Below are 19394 nucleotides of genomic sequence, written 5' to 3'. Positions count from 1 at the left end.
GCCTCATGTTAAGTTTGTATAATTAGCGATGTTTTAGCAAATAGCAAAGATTAAAATACTTTGCAACAAATTATCATTTTTCTCTTAAATAGGATTATACTTATCAAAGACTTAGATTCATAGTTTTGTCTTCCTTTAGGCTCTCATCTCTGTTCGTTTCTAATGAGATTTCACATTTAGCAGCGGCTACATGCTCTAGAACATGATGAGAAGTAAATTGTGATTAACGCCCAGCCTCAGTTAATAACCCAGGAGGATTTTACATTTTAAATTAAATAACATTCTTCCTCATTTTAAGCTGACAATGACAGAAGATCACAGAGCAGCGCTTTCTCAGTCTCCTTTGTCACCCTTGACTAAAGCCACGGAGGTATCACAGCGAAGCAACCCTGAAGACACCTTCAATGGGGATACCGTTCACCCAATTTACAAATATATTTCGAATGATTTACCAAGGTAAGAATATTATTTCAGCAGCTTAAACTGAATTCTGAAGGGGATAAAAGTGCTTAAAGAAGGTTGTCTATGTAAATGCTCAATATTTAGTAGAGATTATGTCAAACATAACTTGGAGATGTGATGGTTGTTGCCTGGGTTACAGCCCTTCCATTTTTTTTTTTCCTATTTTATGGGAAGAAAAAAGATAGATGATGCAATAAACATAAATTATTCCTAGAGTCTGACTTGTGGACAGGTAGGATAGTGATAATAACAGGAATGGCAAGGCAGATGATATTTGCTATGTACCACTCACCATGCTAGTGCTTAACCTGCATTATATTTATTTAGTACTCAAAACAACTCTGGGAGGAATGTAAGGCAGACAGTATTTTAGACATCTCCATTTTATATATGAGGAAACAAAGACCTAGAGAGGTTCATTAAGATCACACAGCTGCTAGGTAGAGAAGGTACAGTTTGAACCCGAATGTATCTAACTCCACAGCCAAAATTCAACTATTATATCCTACTGCGCTTCTCAGAAATATAAAGCAGAGGAGACAAGAGGTATTTTTCCTGTGTTTCTTCTCTATTAGAAAGTGAAAGAACAAAAAAGTGTCTGTCAGGTATTGACTATTGGCTGGCTAAACGTGATGCCATAGTTTTTACATTAAAAAGAAAATGTGGACTATAAAAGCATTGAAGAAACTATTCTTAAATTAGGGATTGTGTTAGTCTCCTTACAGAAGTGCTAGGTCATATTTATATCTTAGAACAGATTGATTTTTTTTTTATATGTCACTAAGTTTTAGGTGAAAGTGAAATCTAGACTTTCGGCTAACCTTTGCTTTGCCTTATTCCTCTGAGCTATGAGTGCATATTAGCAACATATGAGATCATTGACACAGTGTGCTAGCTATATGGCTAGATAATTTTTAGAAAATCATTACCCAGTGGTTATATTGTAGAGACATAGTTTTCTCATGATAGTTCCTCCCAATTGACAGTGGAAAAAACATTGGTTCCTCCCAATAAGACAATGGAAAAAAATTTCTAAATAGAATTTTTAAGTAGTCCTTTATACAAATGCCAATGCTAATATAATGTGTATTTGCACATTTTTTATTGCTTTTAGAATTTATTTTTACCGATTTTCCTTTTCAAAATAGTACTACGTTCACTTTTTATTCTATCTTTTGTGAAACTGTAATTTTATTTATTCAGTTTCTTTCTGCTTTTTTCTCATATTCCTTCTTAGATTCTGAGTCTCTAACTCTGGTTTTATTTGCCCTTTTTTTAACACGTCAGTCTTTTATTTTCATGTGACACTTTTCCTACCACCTGGTTTTTATAGTTTGTTTAAATGTGCTTCTTCTATTTCTTTGTCTGGATCCTAACTTCTTTTCTGTCACTATTGTCTGTTACCAGCAACTTTGATTATGGTGTACCTAGGAAATCAAGTAACCCTCTCTGGGCAATTGAATAGAAAGTCAAAGACAATGCCCAGAGGTCTTTTACTTCCATGAAAAAGAAAATGATGAGTTTCAACCTGAAAGGGGTCAAGTTCATAAAGGCGAATGGTAATCTAAGATCCATTGGTATTAATATGATTATCAGTGAGAGGCAATTTTCCCTATGAGTAAAGACATTTTCCCCCTGATTGAGGTTAAAACTTCTCTGGTCTCATCCTTTTTTTCCTTGCCACCTTTCTTCCGCCATCTTTGTGATCTTTTTATGAGAAATAATTATTAAAATATAGTCAATTTGTTGTTCCTTATATTACAGAGATTGTGCTTTTCTTCACTAATTAACACGTTGTACATGTACAGATTCTGCCCACATATATTAAGTCCATTCTTTGCAACCGTGCAGTGATGAGTCACTTTATTCTCATGTTATTATCTGTGGTCTTAATTTACTTTTTATTATATTTATATTATCCTTATTTTCTCTTGTTCTTGTGTCCTTACAGTGTTTTTCCTCGGTCACTTCATGTTACATTTGTATGTAATACAGTAAAAATTGCTGTGCCAGGAGCCTTCCCCCCACAAAAGATAACTAATCACCAACAGTGTGAGTTCAATACCAAAGAAGGTCTGATCCTCCCATTTTCCTACTTACCACTAGGAGGCCAGATGACTGGAAAAGTCTAGCTTCATTCCTGTGGCTACTTCAAGGAAACAACATAATGAGAAACTTTTCCTACCCAGCTGTAGTCTGTTGTGTTCTCAGGTGAACTGGAACAGGGTGTTGGCCTTTGAGGCATGAAGCAGAATCAATTATTTATTGATAACAGGTATCTAGGGGTAGTTCTGCTATATTTATAGAAGGTTTCTCTAAATGCTGAGGTGGAAGATTTCCAAATTAAAATTGCATTTTAAAACTAACAGAATGTTCTAAACAATTAATATCTTTCTATCCCACATATAAAATATTTTAAAATAATTTTTAGCTGATGATCATCTAAGAAAGTAATTTCATGATTTTCTTTTTGTAAAATATTTATTTATTTGGCTGCACTGGGTCTTAGCGGCAGCATGCGGGATCTTGTTGTGGCATGTGGGATATTTAGTTGTGGTTTGTGGGATCTTTTAGTTGCAGCATGTGGGATCTTTACTTGTGGGACACAGGATCTCTAATTGCAGCACTTGGGATCTATTTCCCTGACTAGGGATTGAACCCAGGCCCCCTGCATTGGGATTGCGGAGTCTTAGCCACTGGACCACCAGGGAAGTCCCTAATGATTTTCTTTTCTTTCCTTTTTTTTTACATCTTTATTGGAGTACAATTGCTTTACGATGTTGTGTTAATTTCTGCTGTAAAACAAAGTGAATCAGCTGTATGTATTCTTTTCTTTTTTTTTTTTTGTGGTACACGGGCCTCTCACTGTTGTGGCCTCTCCCGTTGCGGAGCACAGGCTCCGGACGCGCAGGCTCAGCGGCCATGGCTCACGGGCCCAGCCGCTCCGCGGCATGTGGGATTTTCCCGGACTGGGGCATGAACCCGTGTCCCCTGCATCGGCAGGCGGACTCTCAACCACTGCGCCACCAGGGAAGCCCTTTATGTATTCTTAATAGAATGTTATATTGCTTTTTTTATCCTGCTTGCAGCTGAGTGTAATAACAACTCTTTTAGTTCCCTGAGGGGACAAATTATTTTTAGTACATTACATTAGGACTTAAATCAGTTTTAAAAGTGAATTGCCAACAACTTCTTCTTATAGATTATCTGGGTTGCTTTTTCACAGACAAATCTTGCTTTCAAGGAGACTAACAGTGCCTAATCTATTCATTCATTTTTTATGTCATTTTAGTTATCTTGGCTATTCTGAATTGGAATCAGTCAGACTATTTTTGAAATATAAACATTTGGTTATATCGCCTTTTCTAGGGACAGTTTAAGTTTAGTAATCTCATCATTCCAAAGATGAGCTGTCAGTTCCCACCATGGGATGAGCAGCAGAACGAAGTGAGGGGAACACTGCCCAGTGGTTAATGAAGCAAGGCAATGCTTTCACTGTTTTCAACATCCATTGACCAACAACTTACACTTCTCATAATTCATAGCTTTTTCTCAGATTTTTCCTTCAAGCCATAAAAAAAAACTCTACAGATCCAAACATTAATATATTATTTACTTTAAAAATGTTAAAAGACTATATCGCTTCTTTTTGAAAATTTAAATTTCCTCTGGAAAATCCTTATACAATATTTATAACCTCCCCTGACTTTAGATTTAAGATGTACTTTATTTTTATTCCTTTGCACTTTTGCACAAGCAGAAGTAGTATTCTTTTTTTCCTTTGGGTAGGATGATTTATGCCCTGATCCTACACTCAGATGGGTCCTTTACAAATTTTATAAATTGTTCTTCTTGTTTAGATTTCCTTCTACAAAAGCGAGCAAGTTCAATTTAACAGACATTGAATATCTCCTTTACAGTATATATGTAATTTGAACAAATACATTAGTTATTATTCAGTCGTCGAATTACAAATAAAAATTCGACTTATGTGTTATAAAATAACTGAAAATTGCTCTGCAATCAAGGTATCTTTACCAATATTTCTAGGTCAAACTAGAATTATATTTTCTTCTGGTGTTCAGAATAAAATTTGGGGGAGATTGTTCACATATATTATTACCACTTCTATTATTCACTTTCCATGATGTTTAAATCACACTTTATCTAGCAATTGTAGAAAGTTATTTATATCTTTAGAGGTTATTTCTTTCATCAAATTGGAGGAAAGGTAGGATGACGATTAGTGAAATCTTTGTGCTTTGTGTACTCCAGATTTTATACAAGTTTCCATGCACCAAACATATGTGGGTTTATTTCTTTTATCTGCTATCCAGTATTTTAAGCTGGTGATTTATTATTGAATGTACTTAGGGTCATTTTCCTTCGTGTTTACATTTTCTTATTTGTATTTATTCCAATTAGAGAGTTTAATTACCATTAAAATGGTAATAGGATAAAGACAAGTTTTAAAAATGACAATATTAAAAAAAACCCATAACTCTTCAGGAAGGTTTAAATGCCATGAGAATATAAAGCGAGAAATATATGCTTGTCAAATATACAGTATAAATAAATAATTTAGATGAAAATGGTTGACTACATTTAACAAAGAGACTACCAAATAATGAGGGGCTAAAGAGTGGTTGTTAGATTTGATGTACTTCATTGTATATTGTAAGTAATTGCTATCCATAAAAATTCTATGGCTTCTGTATAAGAAAAAGAGACATTTTGACAGACAACACTGGTATGAAGCGACAGCAAGCACAAATCCTTGGCAACTGTCATTATCCTGATGTTGAATTCACATCCAAACTGTGTGATAACTTGGACCTGCATGCTTGTTATTGAGCCATGATCTGTCAAAGTAGCCACACTTCCTACTTATGAATAGAATTATTAGCCACGTGCAGATTTCTGCCATAGAAATCTAAACTCACCAAGGATGCTTTGTGTTTCAAAAAACAGGGGGAAAAGCCTCCATGTCATTGTATGCTTATGCTGAAATTTCTGGTGACGTGTTCCTGATTAAGTAAAAGTCAAATTTTAAAAAAATAGTTTCTATTTTAGCCCATATAAAATTAATTCAAAACTAGTAAAGATTTTTAATAAAATTAAAAGTAAAGCAAATGTAATTAGAAATCTAATTGTATAAGTTAGGCTACTATTAACAGAGAGTAACAGGAAACACAACTGAAAGTGACTTTAAATGTGAACAGTCCACTGTCTCGTGTAACAGGAACTTCAGAGGCAGGGCAATTCTAGGGTTAAATTCAGTGGTTCTGCTGGGTTATCAAAGAGCCTGGCTCTTTGTATCTTGTGCTCTGCCCTCCTCAGAATATTGGCTAGATCATTAGGTTTGACTCCTCCTACTTGCAAGGCTCATCACATGTTCACTCAACAATATCCAACTAAAGAAGACAGATATTTGATCATTTATATCTCTTTCTTATTAGGGCAAAAATAAGCTTTCTCCAAAAGACTTCTCCTCATTTCTCATTGACCAGAATTACTTAATTAACCAGCACAAGGCAAGGGAAATGGAACTAGCATCATTGGTGTTAGACCATTGAGTATTTACCCACTGGAGCTGATCAGGGGATGCCTTCCATGGGCATGAGAGGGTGAATATTCAAACATAACTTAGGCTTTTTATCTAAAGGGGGGAATGACTCTTAGATAAATATTCAACATTACACGACATAACTCTTAGCTTTGACTTTATTGTATTTTACTACATAAACTGTGTATGTTTCTTATCAATGGCATTTTTGTGACACACCTTTGCACAATGTCATAATTATCAAAGAACAATTCCTGCATATTAGTTGCTAGTTGAGTATCGCAGTGAAAAGAGATAAAACAAGGATCTTACCATTGCAGAGAGGGATATGCAATCATCTTAAATCACATAATAAATCACAAAACAAACATATCAATATGCAAAACAATACATCATTTCTTGCACAGGACCTGGGGGAATGACTTGGAATAAGGAGTGACTAGGATCTCATGGGGTTAACTCCTCGCATGTGTCTTGCCAGCTTGAACAGTTTTGTAGAGATTTTCTCTATGTCCCTAACCTCTAAACTAACGATGACCCTCATGATAGACAAGACTTTTCCTTCACAGTACTAATCATAGTGAGTAATTGTAAATTTACATTCATGACAATGTATATAACATTTCTCTTCCACTAGACAATTATTGTATTATGGAAGGGGTTTTAGAAAGTCTAAGCACTGAGTTCAGATTAATATTTATTAAATACTTACTGATTGAAAGGTGTACAATAATGGGTATAGATCAGCTGAGTGAACACCATTGACAAAAAGGCATACATGTAAGAACGGTGGAAGGCAATGTGGTGCAATTATAGCTGAGGGATATTACAGGGGGGCAATGATGGCACCACTTGGTACAATTCCTTGAGTAAGAGAGCGGCAAGTATGACTTTATTAGGAGTTTTCCTCAAGTTGCTATAAAAAGCCACTAAGATTCACTAATGCTATTAAAACAGAAGAAATGAGAAGAAAAATTGCTCTTGTCAAAACTAGAATCATACCTTTAAATCTTGTCATCTTGTCATGGTCTATTTATCTGCTTTTTCTATACTCCTCCCTGGGCATAATTTTATACTTTTAGACATTACACCATTACTTAGTTGTTGCTTTGTGAAACAAAAATTGTAAATTAGATTTAATGGAAACCACAGAGAGTAAAGCATAATTAGATCTTAGCCTGAGATATTAAGGGGGTTGTCAATTCCACAATGTTTAAGATATGTCCCTGATAATCTTTTTGATTATAGTAGAAAGCCTATATGTAGATGAGGTATAGTACTGTTTCAGAAAAGGATAAAAGCTTAGTTACTCTCTTAATGTACCTTCCAGCTTTGTAATTCTGTGATTTATCATATCCATTGTATCATACGTAGAAATTGTTTAAAAGAGTCAATAACCTAAAATTTTATAGTTTTTAATTAACCAATAGTTTTTTTATCCATACTTCTTTAAGGTTAAGTTTTGACATGTTTTACTTCATCTTTCTCTAAACACACATAAAATTCTTAAATATTTACATAGTTTGTATATGTTTGTAGTATAGACACACATAACCACATTTGTTCTTTTTTATGACCTAATTTCTAAAGAATTATTCAGTTGCTAAAAGAAATAATCTATTTAATCTATTTCCAATAACTGACAATAAACTAACTCAGAAGTGATGTAGCTGATGCCTTTTTTTTTTTTTTTTTTTTTTTTGTGGTACGCGGGCCTCTCATTGTTGTGGCTCTCCCTTTGCGGAGCACGGGCTCTGGATGGACGCGCAGGCTCAGCGGCCATGGCTCATGGGCCCAGCCACTCCGCGGCATGTGGGATCTTCCTGGACCGGGGCACGAACCCGCATCCCCTGCATAGGCAGGTGGACTCTCAACCACTGCGCCACCAGGGAAGCCCAGCTGATGCTTTTTAAAAGAAATATGCCAGAACATTTACATCCAAATGAATACCCCCGCCTTGAAAATATCTACTTTAGGAAGTAGTAATTTATTCTAATAACAATGCCACTTCTCAAAGCACTTTCTTGAGTTCCTCTTTGGATTTGTCATCAGAAACTGTGGTACATTCTTTAAAATAGTTTCAGTATTTAATGATGACAAAATTTAATCTTAAGTAGTTGCATTTGAATTTTCCAGAAAATAAAATATCTGGATCTAAATTTGGTGTAAAAAATGGATCGTCAAGACTGCATTATTGTATAGCTAGTGTGGTAGGCAGAAATCTAATCTGGTCCCCAAGATTTCCACCCCCTGGTATATATGCCTGGTATAATTCCCTCCTCTTGAGTGTGGGTGGGATTGTTAATATGATAGGATGTCACTCCCATGATTAGGTTACATTATATGGCAAAGGAGATTTTTGCAGATGTAGTTAAGGCATATAATCGGTTGTCTTTGAGTTAATCAAATGGGAGATTATCCTGGGTGGGCTTGACCTAATCAGATCTACTCTTTTCTTTTAATTTTTAACATCTTTATTGGAGTATAATTGCTTTACAAGGGTGTGTTAGTTTCTGCTGTATAACAAAGTGAATCGGCTATACATATACATATATCCCCATATCCAGATCTACTCTTTAAATGAGAGTTTGGAGATCAGAGATGGAAAAGTCAGAAAGGTGAGTTCCCCTGGCTTCAAAGAAGATGATAGTAACTATGAGTTCTTTAGCTATAAGGAACTAATTCTGGCAAAAACTGAATGAGCTTGGAAGAAGACCCTGAGCATCCGATGAGACTGCAGCCCCAGCTGACACCTTGATTTCAGCCTTATGAGATCCCGAGCAGAGGTTCCTGCTAAACTTTGCCCAGACTTCTGACCCACGGAAACTGTGCTATAATAAATAGGTGTTGTTTTAAGCCACTAAGTTTGTGGTAATTTGTTGCACAGCAATAGAAAACTAATATAGGTAGATAGTTAAGAAATATTTCTTAAGAAGATGTATTTCTAAAGCAGTGTGATTGATGTTCTTGTATCAACCTAATATAGTGGCTTTTAGATTTCAGGCTAGAAAAGGATGCTTTTTACCAGTGGTAAAAATGATTTTTACCAGTGGTAGAAGAGTAAGTAATACAACGATGATTGGAATATTTGACGGAAATTGAGGGTCTAGCATTTTAGGTGGTAGGAAGGGATCAATATGATATAGTGATTTCAGCTATCAAACTTACCAGGGCAGATGTGAACATACAGGAAGTAAGAACATTTTTATACAAGAAGGTAGCATAGAAGTCTTACTGAAGAGGGAACTTCTTGAAATCTGTGTATATGTGAGTTACAGATATAATGAAAGATTCACAGTAGAGACTTATCATAGACTTCAGGACAAGACAATAAGATGGACATAGAAAGCTTAAAAAGAAGATCTGTGTTATAAATTTAGCCCAGGTTCTAGAATGTGGTAGAAAGCCTCAACAGTAACTGAAGACAAAGTGAGGTTATTTTATGGATAAAAGATCATTTCCTAAAACAGTTGGTTTAGAAATCCACATGGAATTACTGGTTAAGAATTAACAAAGTCCAAGAAAACTGTCATACAACTTATCAAATTTTATAAAAGACAGCTGTAACAAAATGTAGATCTTAAAAGAAATTATAATATAAAATTTATGTAATTAGAAATTCTTAAGAAACACAGAGAGGACAGGGTGCAAAGCCTCAGACCCATGCAAGCAGAATTTTGGAGCTGAGTTCCTTGCATAAAACCAGGAGCTGGGCTTCCCTGGTGGCGCAGTGGTTGAGAGTCCGCCTGCCGGTGCAGGGGACACGGGTTCGTGCCCCGGTCCGGGAAGATCCCACATGCCGCGGAGCGGCTGGGCCCGTGAGCCATGGCCGCTGGGCCTGCGCGTCCGGAGCCTGTGCTCCGCAGCGGGAGAGGCCACAACAGTGAGAGGCCCGCGTACCGCAAAAAAAAAAGAAAAAGAAAAAAAGGGGGTGGGGGGAGGGGAAAAGAAAAAAAAAAAAAAAAAAAAAACCAGGAGCTGTGAAAGATAGATGCACCTATCCATGAAAAATGGAATAAAAAAATATTGTTCACCAGCCAGAGGAAATAGCAATAAATGGATATGATACGGTCTAAGATTCTTGCATTGTCTGAAAGTAATAAGTTAGTCATTTATGTTAAACTTTAATAAGACAAGAGTTTATATTGTAATATCTAATGTTTCCACTAAAAATAAGGTTAAACAAAGTGTGGCATACAACCTAATAGAAGGGAAAGATGTAACAATTTTTTAAGTATTATTTAATCCAAGAGAAAATAAGAAAAGGATGAAAAGGAACATAATACAAGAAAAATAGAAAACAAAGCATAAGCATGAAGGTAAATTCTCAAAGAACAAAGACTGTCTTGGTGAAGGAGATAACCTTGTGAATATATATTAAAGGTAAACAAGCTAAATTCTCAAAAGGCAAAAACTGTCTTTGAAAGGAGGATAACTATGTAAAGATGTATATAAATCTGGAGGAGGAGGGAAATTCACTTTAATAAATCTGAATGTCATGGGATTTTTAAGAGATTTTTGCAGAGGGGGCGAAAAGGGTCTTTTAAAATAAAAAGGGGAGGAGAAAAAAGAGGAAGAAAGAAAAATAGGGAGACTACAATTGTGGTGACTTAAATACCATCTAGATATTAGAGCTTTATTGGATCAAGAGCACTACTGGCTCACTGCTGCTAATGTAGAGCTACCTCCTTGCCCACCTCCCCATTACTTTCCTGTATTTTAAGTTTCAGTTCCATTGTAGTAGCCATCTGTTTTCCTGAACTTTTTTGAATAGGAACTTCAATTTTTTAACTAATGGAAAATAAGGAAATTTTAGGGTTAATGGGAATAATATTATAGGACGATAGTTAAGTATAGATATTGTGGAGCCAGACTACTTGGATTTGATTCCTCTCTCTGACACCTGCCTGCTGTGTGACCTTTGAGAAGTTCTGTAAGCCCTCAGTTTACTCATCTGTAAAAGGAAAAATATAGGACTGTTGTAAGGATTAAATGTAAATATAAGTAAAATGCTTAGAACAGTGACTGTCACAATAAGTGCTTTGTAGTCATTAACTGTTAGTATTGTTACTATTATTGTCATTATGATGGGTATGATATACTATTTATTCCTTATCTAGCCTGTGGACTGGGTTAGTGTCCCTGTAACTGAGTGGGTAAGGGCTAAAAGGGCTGATGAAACTATTCAATGAAGACTTTCTGGGACTCTGCCTACAACTTCACCTGCTTCAGTGTCCAGGTGACTTAGTATAAAATAGAGTTAGAGAGGTGTCTCTTCTTCCCACCTCTGTACTGAACTGTTCTGGCATTCCAAGCACTGGAATCTTGGGGAATACTACAAGGCAGCACCTCCATGTGGATCTCATTGCTCTTGTGATGGCCAGTGGCAGCAGTGAGGTAGTAAGATGAAATAGCTATGACTCTCACCAACAGATTTTTATAGGGACTTAGGAGGCAATTTTAGGAATTTATAGTGCACTACCTTAGGGACTCAGAAATAAATGGGGAGGATTTTGAAGGGGGAATAAAGTCCTGTATTATGGGGACTTCCCTGGTGGCGCAGTGGTTAAGAATCTGCCTGCCAATGCAGGGGACACAAGTTTGAGCCCTGGTCTGGGAAGATCCCACATGCCACGGGGCAGTTAAGCCTGTGTGCCACAACTACTGAGCCTGTGTGCCATAATTACTGAAGCCCATGCACCTAGAGCCCATGCTTCTCAACAATAGAAGCCACTGCAATGAGAAGCTCACGCACTGAAATGAAGAGTAGCCCCCGCTCGCTGCAACTAGAGAAAGCCCGCGTGCAGCAACAAAGACCCAATGCAGCCAAAAAAAAAAAAAAAATCCTGTATTACGATGATGGGATAATCATGCTGGCAGCTATTTGCTCACTCTAAAGGTTGGCATCAAGGAGGACAATCCTATCTTGCAACCCATATCCCTTTGTGCCAACATTGACAACAAACTACTGTGCCAGATGGTCCAGAGACTGGGCTTAAAATCACAATATTACATTCTCAATTTCTGTACAATTAGAAGTGAATGGCTACCCTATCAAACTACCACTGGCATTTTTCACAGAATTAGAACAAAAAATTTCACAATTTGTATGGAAACACAAAAGACCCCGAATAGCCAAAGCAATCTTGAGAAAGAAAAATGGAGCTGGAGGAATTAGGCTCCCTGACTTCAGACTATACTACAAAGCTACAGTAAGCAAGACAGTATGGTACTGGCACAAAAACAGAAATACAGATCAATGGAAGAGGATAGAAAGCCCAGAGATAAACCCACACACATATGGTCACCTTATCTTTGATAAAGGAGGCAAGAATATACAATGGAGAAAAGACAGCCTCTTCAATAAGTGGTGCTGGGAAAACTAGACAGCTACATGTAAAAGAATGAAATTAGAACACTCCCTAACACCATACACAAAAGTAAACATAAAATGGATTAAAGACCTAAATGTAAGGCCAGACACCAGCAAACTCTTAGAGGAAAACATAGGCAAAACACTCCATGACACAAATCACAGCATGATCTTTTTTGACCCACCCCTAGAGAAATGGAAATAAAAACAAAAATAAACAAATGGGACCTAATGAAACTTAAAAGCTTTTACACAGCAAAGGAAACCATAAACAAGACGAAAAGACAACCCTCAGAATGGGAGGAAATATTTGCAAATGAAGCAGCTGACAAAGGATTCATCTCCAAAACATACAAGCAACTCATGCAGCTCAATATCAAAAAAACAAACAACCCAATCCAAAAATGGGCAGAAGACCTAAACAGACATTTCTCCAAAGAAGATATACAGATTGCCAATAAACACATGAAAGAATGCTCAACATCATTAATCATTAGAGAAATGCAAATCAAAACTACAATAAGGTATCACCTCACACCAGTCAGAATGGCCATCATCAAAAAATCTACAAACAATAAATGCTGGAGAGGGTGTGGAGGAAAGGGAACCCTCTTGCTCTGTTGGTAGGAATGTAAATTGATAGAGCCACTATGGAGAACAGTATGGAGGTTCCTTAAAAAACTAAAAATAGAACTACCATACAACCCAGCAATCCCATTACTGGGCGTATACCCTGAGAAGACCATAATTCAAAAAGAGACATGTACCGCAATGTTCATTGCAGCTCTATTTACAATAGCCAGGACATGGAAGCAACCTAAGTGTCCATCGACAGATGAATGGATAAAGAAGATGTGGCACATATATACCATGGAATATTACTCAGCCATAAAAAGAAACGAAATTGAGTTATTTGTAGTGAGGTGGATGGACCTAGAGACTGCCATACAGAGTGAAGTAAGTCAGAAAGAGAAAAACAAATACCGTATGCTAACACATATATATGGAATCTAAAAACAAAGAAAATTGTCAGAAGAACCTAGGGGCCAGACAGGAATAAAGATGCAGACCTATGAGAGAATGGACTTGAGGATAAGGGGAGGGGGAAGGGTAAGCTGGGACAAAGTGAGAGAGTGGCATGGACATATATATACTACCAAATGCAAAATAGATAGCTAGTGGGAAGCAGCCGCATAGCACAGAGAGATCAGCTCGGTGCTTTGTGATCTCCTAGAGGGGTGGGATAGGGAGGGTAGCAGGGAGGGAGTTGCAAGAGGGAAGAGATATGGGGACATATATATATGTATAACTGATTCACTTTGTTATAAAGCAGAAACACACCATTGTAAAGCAATTATACGCTAATAAAGATGTTTAAAAAAAAAAGTGAATGGCTAAAATTAAAATAACCAGAAGTATCAAAACAGCCTTTGAGTAGTGGGTTTTTTTTTAACATTTTATCTTTTTAATATAAAATAAACTTGCCTGGAAAACAGATTCTTAAACACATCTGGTAGTAATTTAAATTGTGTGATATGTTTAGTGAGGACTTTTTCAATCAATTAAATTTATAGTATCTCTGCTTATCTCAGTATAGGCCATGCAAGTTCCCTGCCAATTACATTTTCCTTTTTTGGGAGGCATCTGAGACCCATCTTACTCTAACTCCTCTGTACCTTATTATCCTGCTGTCCTATCCATAGTTTTTTGGCCACTGATGGGTACTTTCCCATCCACACGTTTGCCAGTGGCTTATGAAGTTGTCCAGCTTGAGAGTTCTATCCAACAGGGTGTCCTATATTGGGTAGTGATGAAATTAAACTTTCAGGGGAATTGAAATGTATCATACAGAGAGAGTCTGCAGAAAGTCATGTGGTATAGAAATGGGGAGATACATAGAGGAAGTTAGCAGAAGCCATGAGGAAAGAGGAGGAGAACAGAGATAGGTTAGGCAATAAAATATACAAAGAGGAAGCAGATAGACACAGAAGGAGAGATGAGGTTATTAAGTCAAAAAACGGTCTAGAGTTGTTCATAAGTCACTAGTATATCCTAGAGAGCAATAAATGGTCTTCTAATTCTCTTTGTGCTCTTCTAGAGTGGTTTTATCTCCTTTCTTAACTTTCTGTGTATCCTGTTATAAGCTCTATCACTTGAAACCCAAATGCCTGTTTATTCCTTACAAACTGAATGATCCCAACACCCTCATTTCCAGCATTAATTTAACAAACCATGTGTGTGAATTTAATTCCCATGTGAGACAAGTTAGCTTTGCCAAGTTCTGTGACCCTCCTCTCATGCACACAATGACTAGGAAACACATCAGTTGTTATAAGAAAGAACAGTTCCACAGTGTGTAAGAACTAGTGCACACCTGTCTTCAGTGTTGATAAAATAAATCAAAGTTGAAGACTAGGGACTTCCCTGGTGGCGCAGTGGTTAAGAATGTGCCTGCCAATGCAGGGGACACGGGTTCGATCCCCGGTCTGGGGAGATCCCACATGCCGCGGAGCAACTTAGCCTGTGCACCACAACTACTGAACCTGCGTTCTAGAGCCCGCGAGCCACAACTACTGAAGCCTGCACTCCTAGAACCCGTGCTCCGGGGCAAGAGAAGCCACCGCGATAAGAAGCCCGCGCACTGCAACGAAGACCCAACGCCACCAAAAAAAAAAAAAAGCTGAAGACTAAAGATGGTGAAACAGTAGTGATTTTTTAACATGAAAAACTACCCTTTCTCCCCTTTTACATATAAATTACTAGAGAAAAATAAGTAATAAATACATATATGAAAGAACCATATAGTTTAATTCTTTTTACCATTTACCAGGTGAATCTCATATAATTTATTTTCCTAACCCTACCAGAATCACGTGGAGTTGGGAGGGGTAGGTATGGATAGTTTCTCAAAAGGATGCAAGTGCTGTTACCATAATACAGGGGAAAGATATGCCAGCAGACAAAAATAATAGATAACCCTTATACAACTCAGTTGGAAAAAAAGCAAAATATGTTTGACAAAAATATTACATTCCAGTAAAATCTGTAAAGACCATATAGCAATCTGAAAAATCGTTGTAAAACAGTGTTAAGTAAAAAAGGCAAAGTATTAAAATAAAGGTATGATGTGGTTGAAGCTTTGGAATATGCAAAAATTAATAACCTTTTTGCATTGTGATGGTAGAATAATGGATTATTACATAAAATCATTAGTATATTTGTAAAAATATTTGACAGTAAACAAAATGCATTCATTAAAAAAGAAAGACACCTCATTCTGCATTTAGTAGAGAATTCCTTTTCTTTCTTTACATGAGAATTTGCTTTCCAAGTAACTGTGTATGGGCACTGGGAGCTGATTATGAGATTTGTAGATCTTTCCTCCTGGCTTTACTGCTCTTCCCCAAGTTGAAGAGCTTGGTGACCATTTGCAGCTCTGTTGCTGTTGCTGCAGAAACACCACCACTGTGACATGACTGCTGCCATATACCACCACTCCCCACTGCCATCAATATCTGAGTACCTCAGGTAGTTTGCAGGGAGGTCCCACCTCAGCCAGAGCTAAAGTCCAGTGATCCATTCAAGATGCTGTTTGCCACAGTTACGAACCTGGGTGGATCCTCAGAATGTAGGGAAGGCCATTTCTCTCCTCAGTGCTATGCACAGTCCAGGGCAGACTGGGATAGAAACATGTGATGACAACAACAACAAAATACAACTGCTTGGATCCCAGTGTTTGAGCTCCATTGACCCGCTGTGTCAACTCTCATCCACATGCAACCATTTACCCTGTGGCACATAACTACCTTCCATTCTTTCAGAGGAAATAATAAACCATTTTACACCCTTGTGGACATAAAGAAGACAGGCCAGATGAAATAATTGTGATTATAATGAAATGTGTGGAAGAGAAAAATTTGGAGTAGGGGTTGTTCGTGCCAAGCTTTCCCCACTAAGCATGTGTTATTTTGTAATTGTGTGGATGGGGAGTCCTTATAAGTCCTTACTTATAAGGACTATTGAGGAACTAGCAAAGTGGAAAGAGGCAGGTATGGTTGGTATAAAAGTAGCCCCAATTACAGTAATACATGGAAACTAACTATCCCCTATGGCTGATCCTCTACCCAACAGCTCAATATTCTCAAATATGTTTAAGCTTGTTTCATTTTATCATGCCAGCAATTCTACATTTTCCATCTTTCTGACTTGGTATTTGCATAGATTTACATATCATCCCAGGTCATGTGGTCCCCTGTTAAAGTACTTAGTTCATCTAAATACTGCTTTTTCAGCTTAAATACCAGGTAGGGTAATCAACTGTCCCAATTTGTCTGAGACTAAGGGAATTTTTGAGATGTGTGACTTTAGTGCCAAAGCCAGGACAGTCCTGAGCAAACCAGGATGAGTTATCACCCAATCCCAGGCCTGCTGTAAAGACTTTACCAACTTTATTCCAACGCACAAAAGTTTGCCTTCAAGGAATTCTTTTTGCACTTAAGGTTAATATGCACCCAGCGTTCTAAGCAGTTTATTTAACATACATTCTCTCTTTATTAGGGGATAGTTTGCAAGTTTCTTGAGGGTAGGAGCCACATCTCTTTAATTTTTATATTTACTGATACTTAACAGAGTGCTAGTGTTTAATAAATCAATGTAAGAATTTTAAAATGTTACTTAACATTGCTTCAAGCATTACACAATTTTTCTTCTTTAGTTTCATTAAGTGATTAAATTTAATGGTTATGAATGTGGGTTTTATTTTAGGACATCTTGCTGTTCTGTTTCCCACCAAGTCAACTACTGATTATGTGACCACAGGCAAGTTAATTAGCCTCTCTGAGCCACAACTTTTAAAATCTGTAAAATGGGGATAAAAATAGTACCCACCTCCCAGGGATATTGTAAGGCTTAAGCAAAATACTGTCTAAGTGTGTAATGTTTTGTCTAGTACATAGCACACAACTAGTTATTATGTGGTAGCTGTTAACAAGTGATCACACATCAATTCACTGTATTCTTCCCTGCATTGTTTCTTTCAGAGAGTTTATGTCATCCCAGGCAAAAGCAGTTATTAAACCTACTGAAGATTATTTGCAGCCTCAGTTTGGCCCCAACAGACTTTTACATTCAGCGGCAGCATCAGAAGGGTCAGGACTTCAAGATTGCTCCACACATCAAACAGCATCAGATCATAGCCATGATGAAATATCAGACCCAGATAGCTACAAATCAAACAGTAAAAACAATTCTTTTTTTATATCAGCATCCAAGAGAAACAGACCTGTCAGTGCTCCAGTGGGTCAACTGAGGTAATCAAAGCTGTTCTCTGTTCTTTTTAACTGACTGTTGAAGCTTTTTCCTTTGAGAAGAATTTATAATGACTCAGTTGACTATTTCAAACATTAAAATGTAACACATCTCTAGAGTTTTCTTTCTGCTTTTGTTTTGTTTACTTTTTTCTTTGAAAGCACCTGAGTAGAATGTTGCTAATTACACTTGGGGAGAACATGAGACACACTTGAACGCGGATAATATGAAACTCTGAAAGGAATATTTGAAGCAGAATCAGGCTAAGACCATGAAATACCTTGGTTTACCAGATATTTGTGTAAAAGTAGAAATGCATACTTTTGATATTTAACCAATATTTGAAATAAAATCAAATTGAAATGAACTTTAAAACCATTTTGTGTATGTTTTCACATCAAGATTGTTATCATAAACTGTTAACTTAAGTTTATGGATAGAAGAAAATGTTGATAAAAATAAAAATTAAACTAAGAAACTGATATTCACATTATTTTCATATGTTCAAATAGGTGGATATATCGTTGTTTTAATTTATCTCACATTTTTACTTTAAAATGTTTACTTTGCTGCTGTGGCATTAGGAGTTACCAGGGTTAGCTAGAGAACTCTTAAGTAAAAAGTATGACATGTTAGTCATTTACATGTACTTTTGCTGAGAAAAATAATACGGATTGAAACTGGTTTTGACTGAAAACAAAACTTAGAAATCTTCTCTTACTGCCCCCAAGCAATTTGAAATGAAAGCAATAAAATTGACTTCAGAATGAAAAGTTTAGTATGATGTATTTGAATTTCAAATCTTTAAAAAAAAAATCAAAGAACTTTGATAAACATGAAAACTTAAGGGAAAATCTTAGCCATTTACTATTTCATGATGATAAGACCGTATTACTATTTTTTTTTGCTTTCTGTTAGAATATAGCATATATATGTATAATCTTTAAAAATGAGTGTTGTGATGTTTTATAGTAAAATGATTTAAATGGTTTATTCTAAGATATGTGTTTTACATGAACAGTTTTAGCAAACTTATCATGTATTAAATATTTTTAAATATTTAAGTATATATGGGCAATCTTATCCTATAAAAAGGTGTTTTGGGTTTTTTTTTTGAGGAATATTTAGGAGCAATCGTTAGTGCTTATATCAGTAGAAAATACCCAGGGTAATATTTACTTAAATATTTTTACTAATCAACGTGCACAAACTGTTGTGTGTTTTTTTCTTCAGAGTTGCAGAGTTCTCTTCTTTAAAATTTAAGTTGGACCAGGATTGGCATAGATTGTCTCAAAGATACAAACTTCAACCCAGAGTGATTAGAGTAACAGCTTACAAAAATGGATCTAGAACAGTTTTTGCCAAAGTTACTGTACCAACCATCACCTTGGTAACTGGTGTCCAAAAGTTTTCAGTGATTTATTTCTTCCCTTATTCTCTTTATCTGTGAAAAGTGAGAAAGATGACATTTATTGTTTAAAATTTTCTGTATCTGTAAATTGCTTATATGTATACACATAGACCTCACAGGCATTTCATTCCTTTTTTTATCAATATATAAGTAGTATATTTAATTAAACAGATACAATGGCTTTATATCTCTATAGCATTGTTAAAATGATGGAATGTTCAAGGACTAGACTCTGAGAATCAAATATTCTCAGTGTTGTGATTAACCTATTTGTA

At 36.3% G+C, this 19394-nt stretch overlaps 1 protein-coding gene across 1 annotated transcript in view; it reads left to right on the top strand.

Annotated features, from left to right (window-relative positions):
- The first annotated feature begins 304 nt into the window (after positions 1–304).
- Positions 305–19394, top strand: part of DCDC1 (doublecortin domain containing 1) — a 435371-nt gene continuing 416281 nt past the window's right edge. Inside the window, exons 1-3 of the mRNA XM_065882422.1 lie at positions 305–456; positions 17441–17710; positions 18942–19098. Coding sequence (XP_065738494.1) covers positions 305–456; positions 17441–17710; positions 18942–19098 — 579 coding nt within the window. The remainder of the gene's footprint in view (positions 457–17440; positions 17711–18941; positions 19099–19394) is intronic.

Source organism: Phocoena phocoena, chromosome 8 (assembly GCF_963924675.1).
Source record: "Phocoena phocoena chromosome 8, mPhoPho1.1, whole genome shotgun sequence".
Lineage (NCBI taxonomy): Eukaryota > Metazoa > Chordata > Mammalia > Artiodactyla > Phocoenidae > Phocoena > Phocoena phocoena.
The sequence above is the reverse complement of the archived record's forward strand: the minus strand, read 5'-3'. Positions and strand labels throughout refer to the sequence as shown.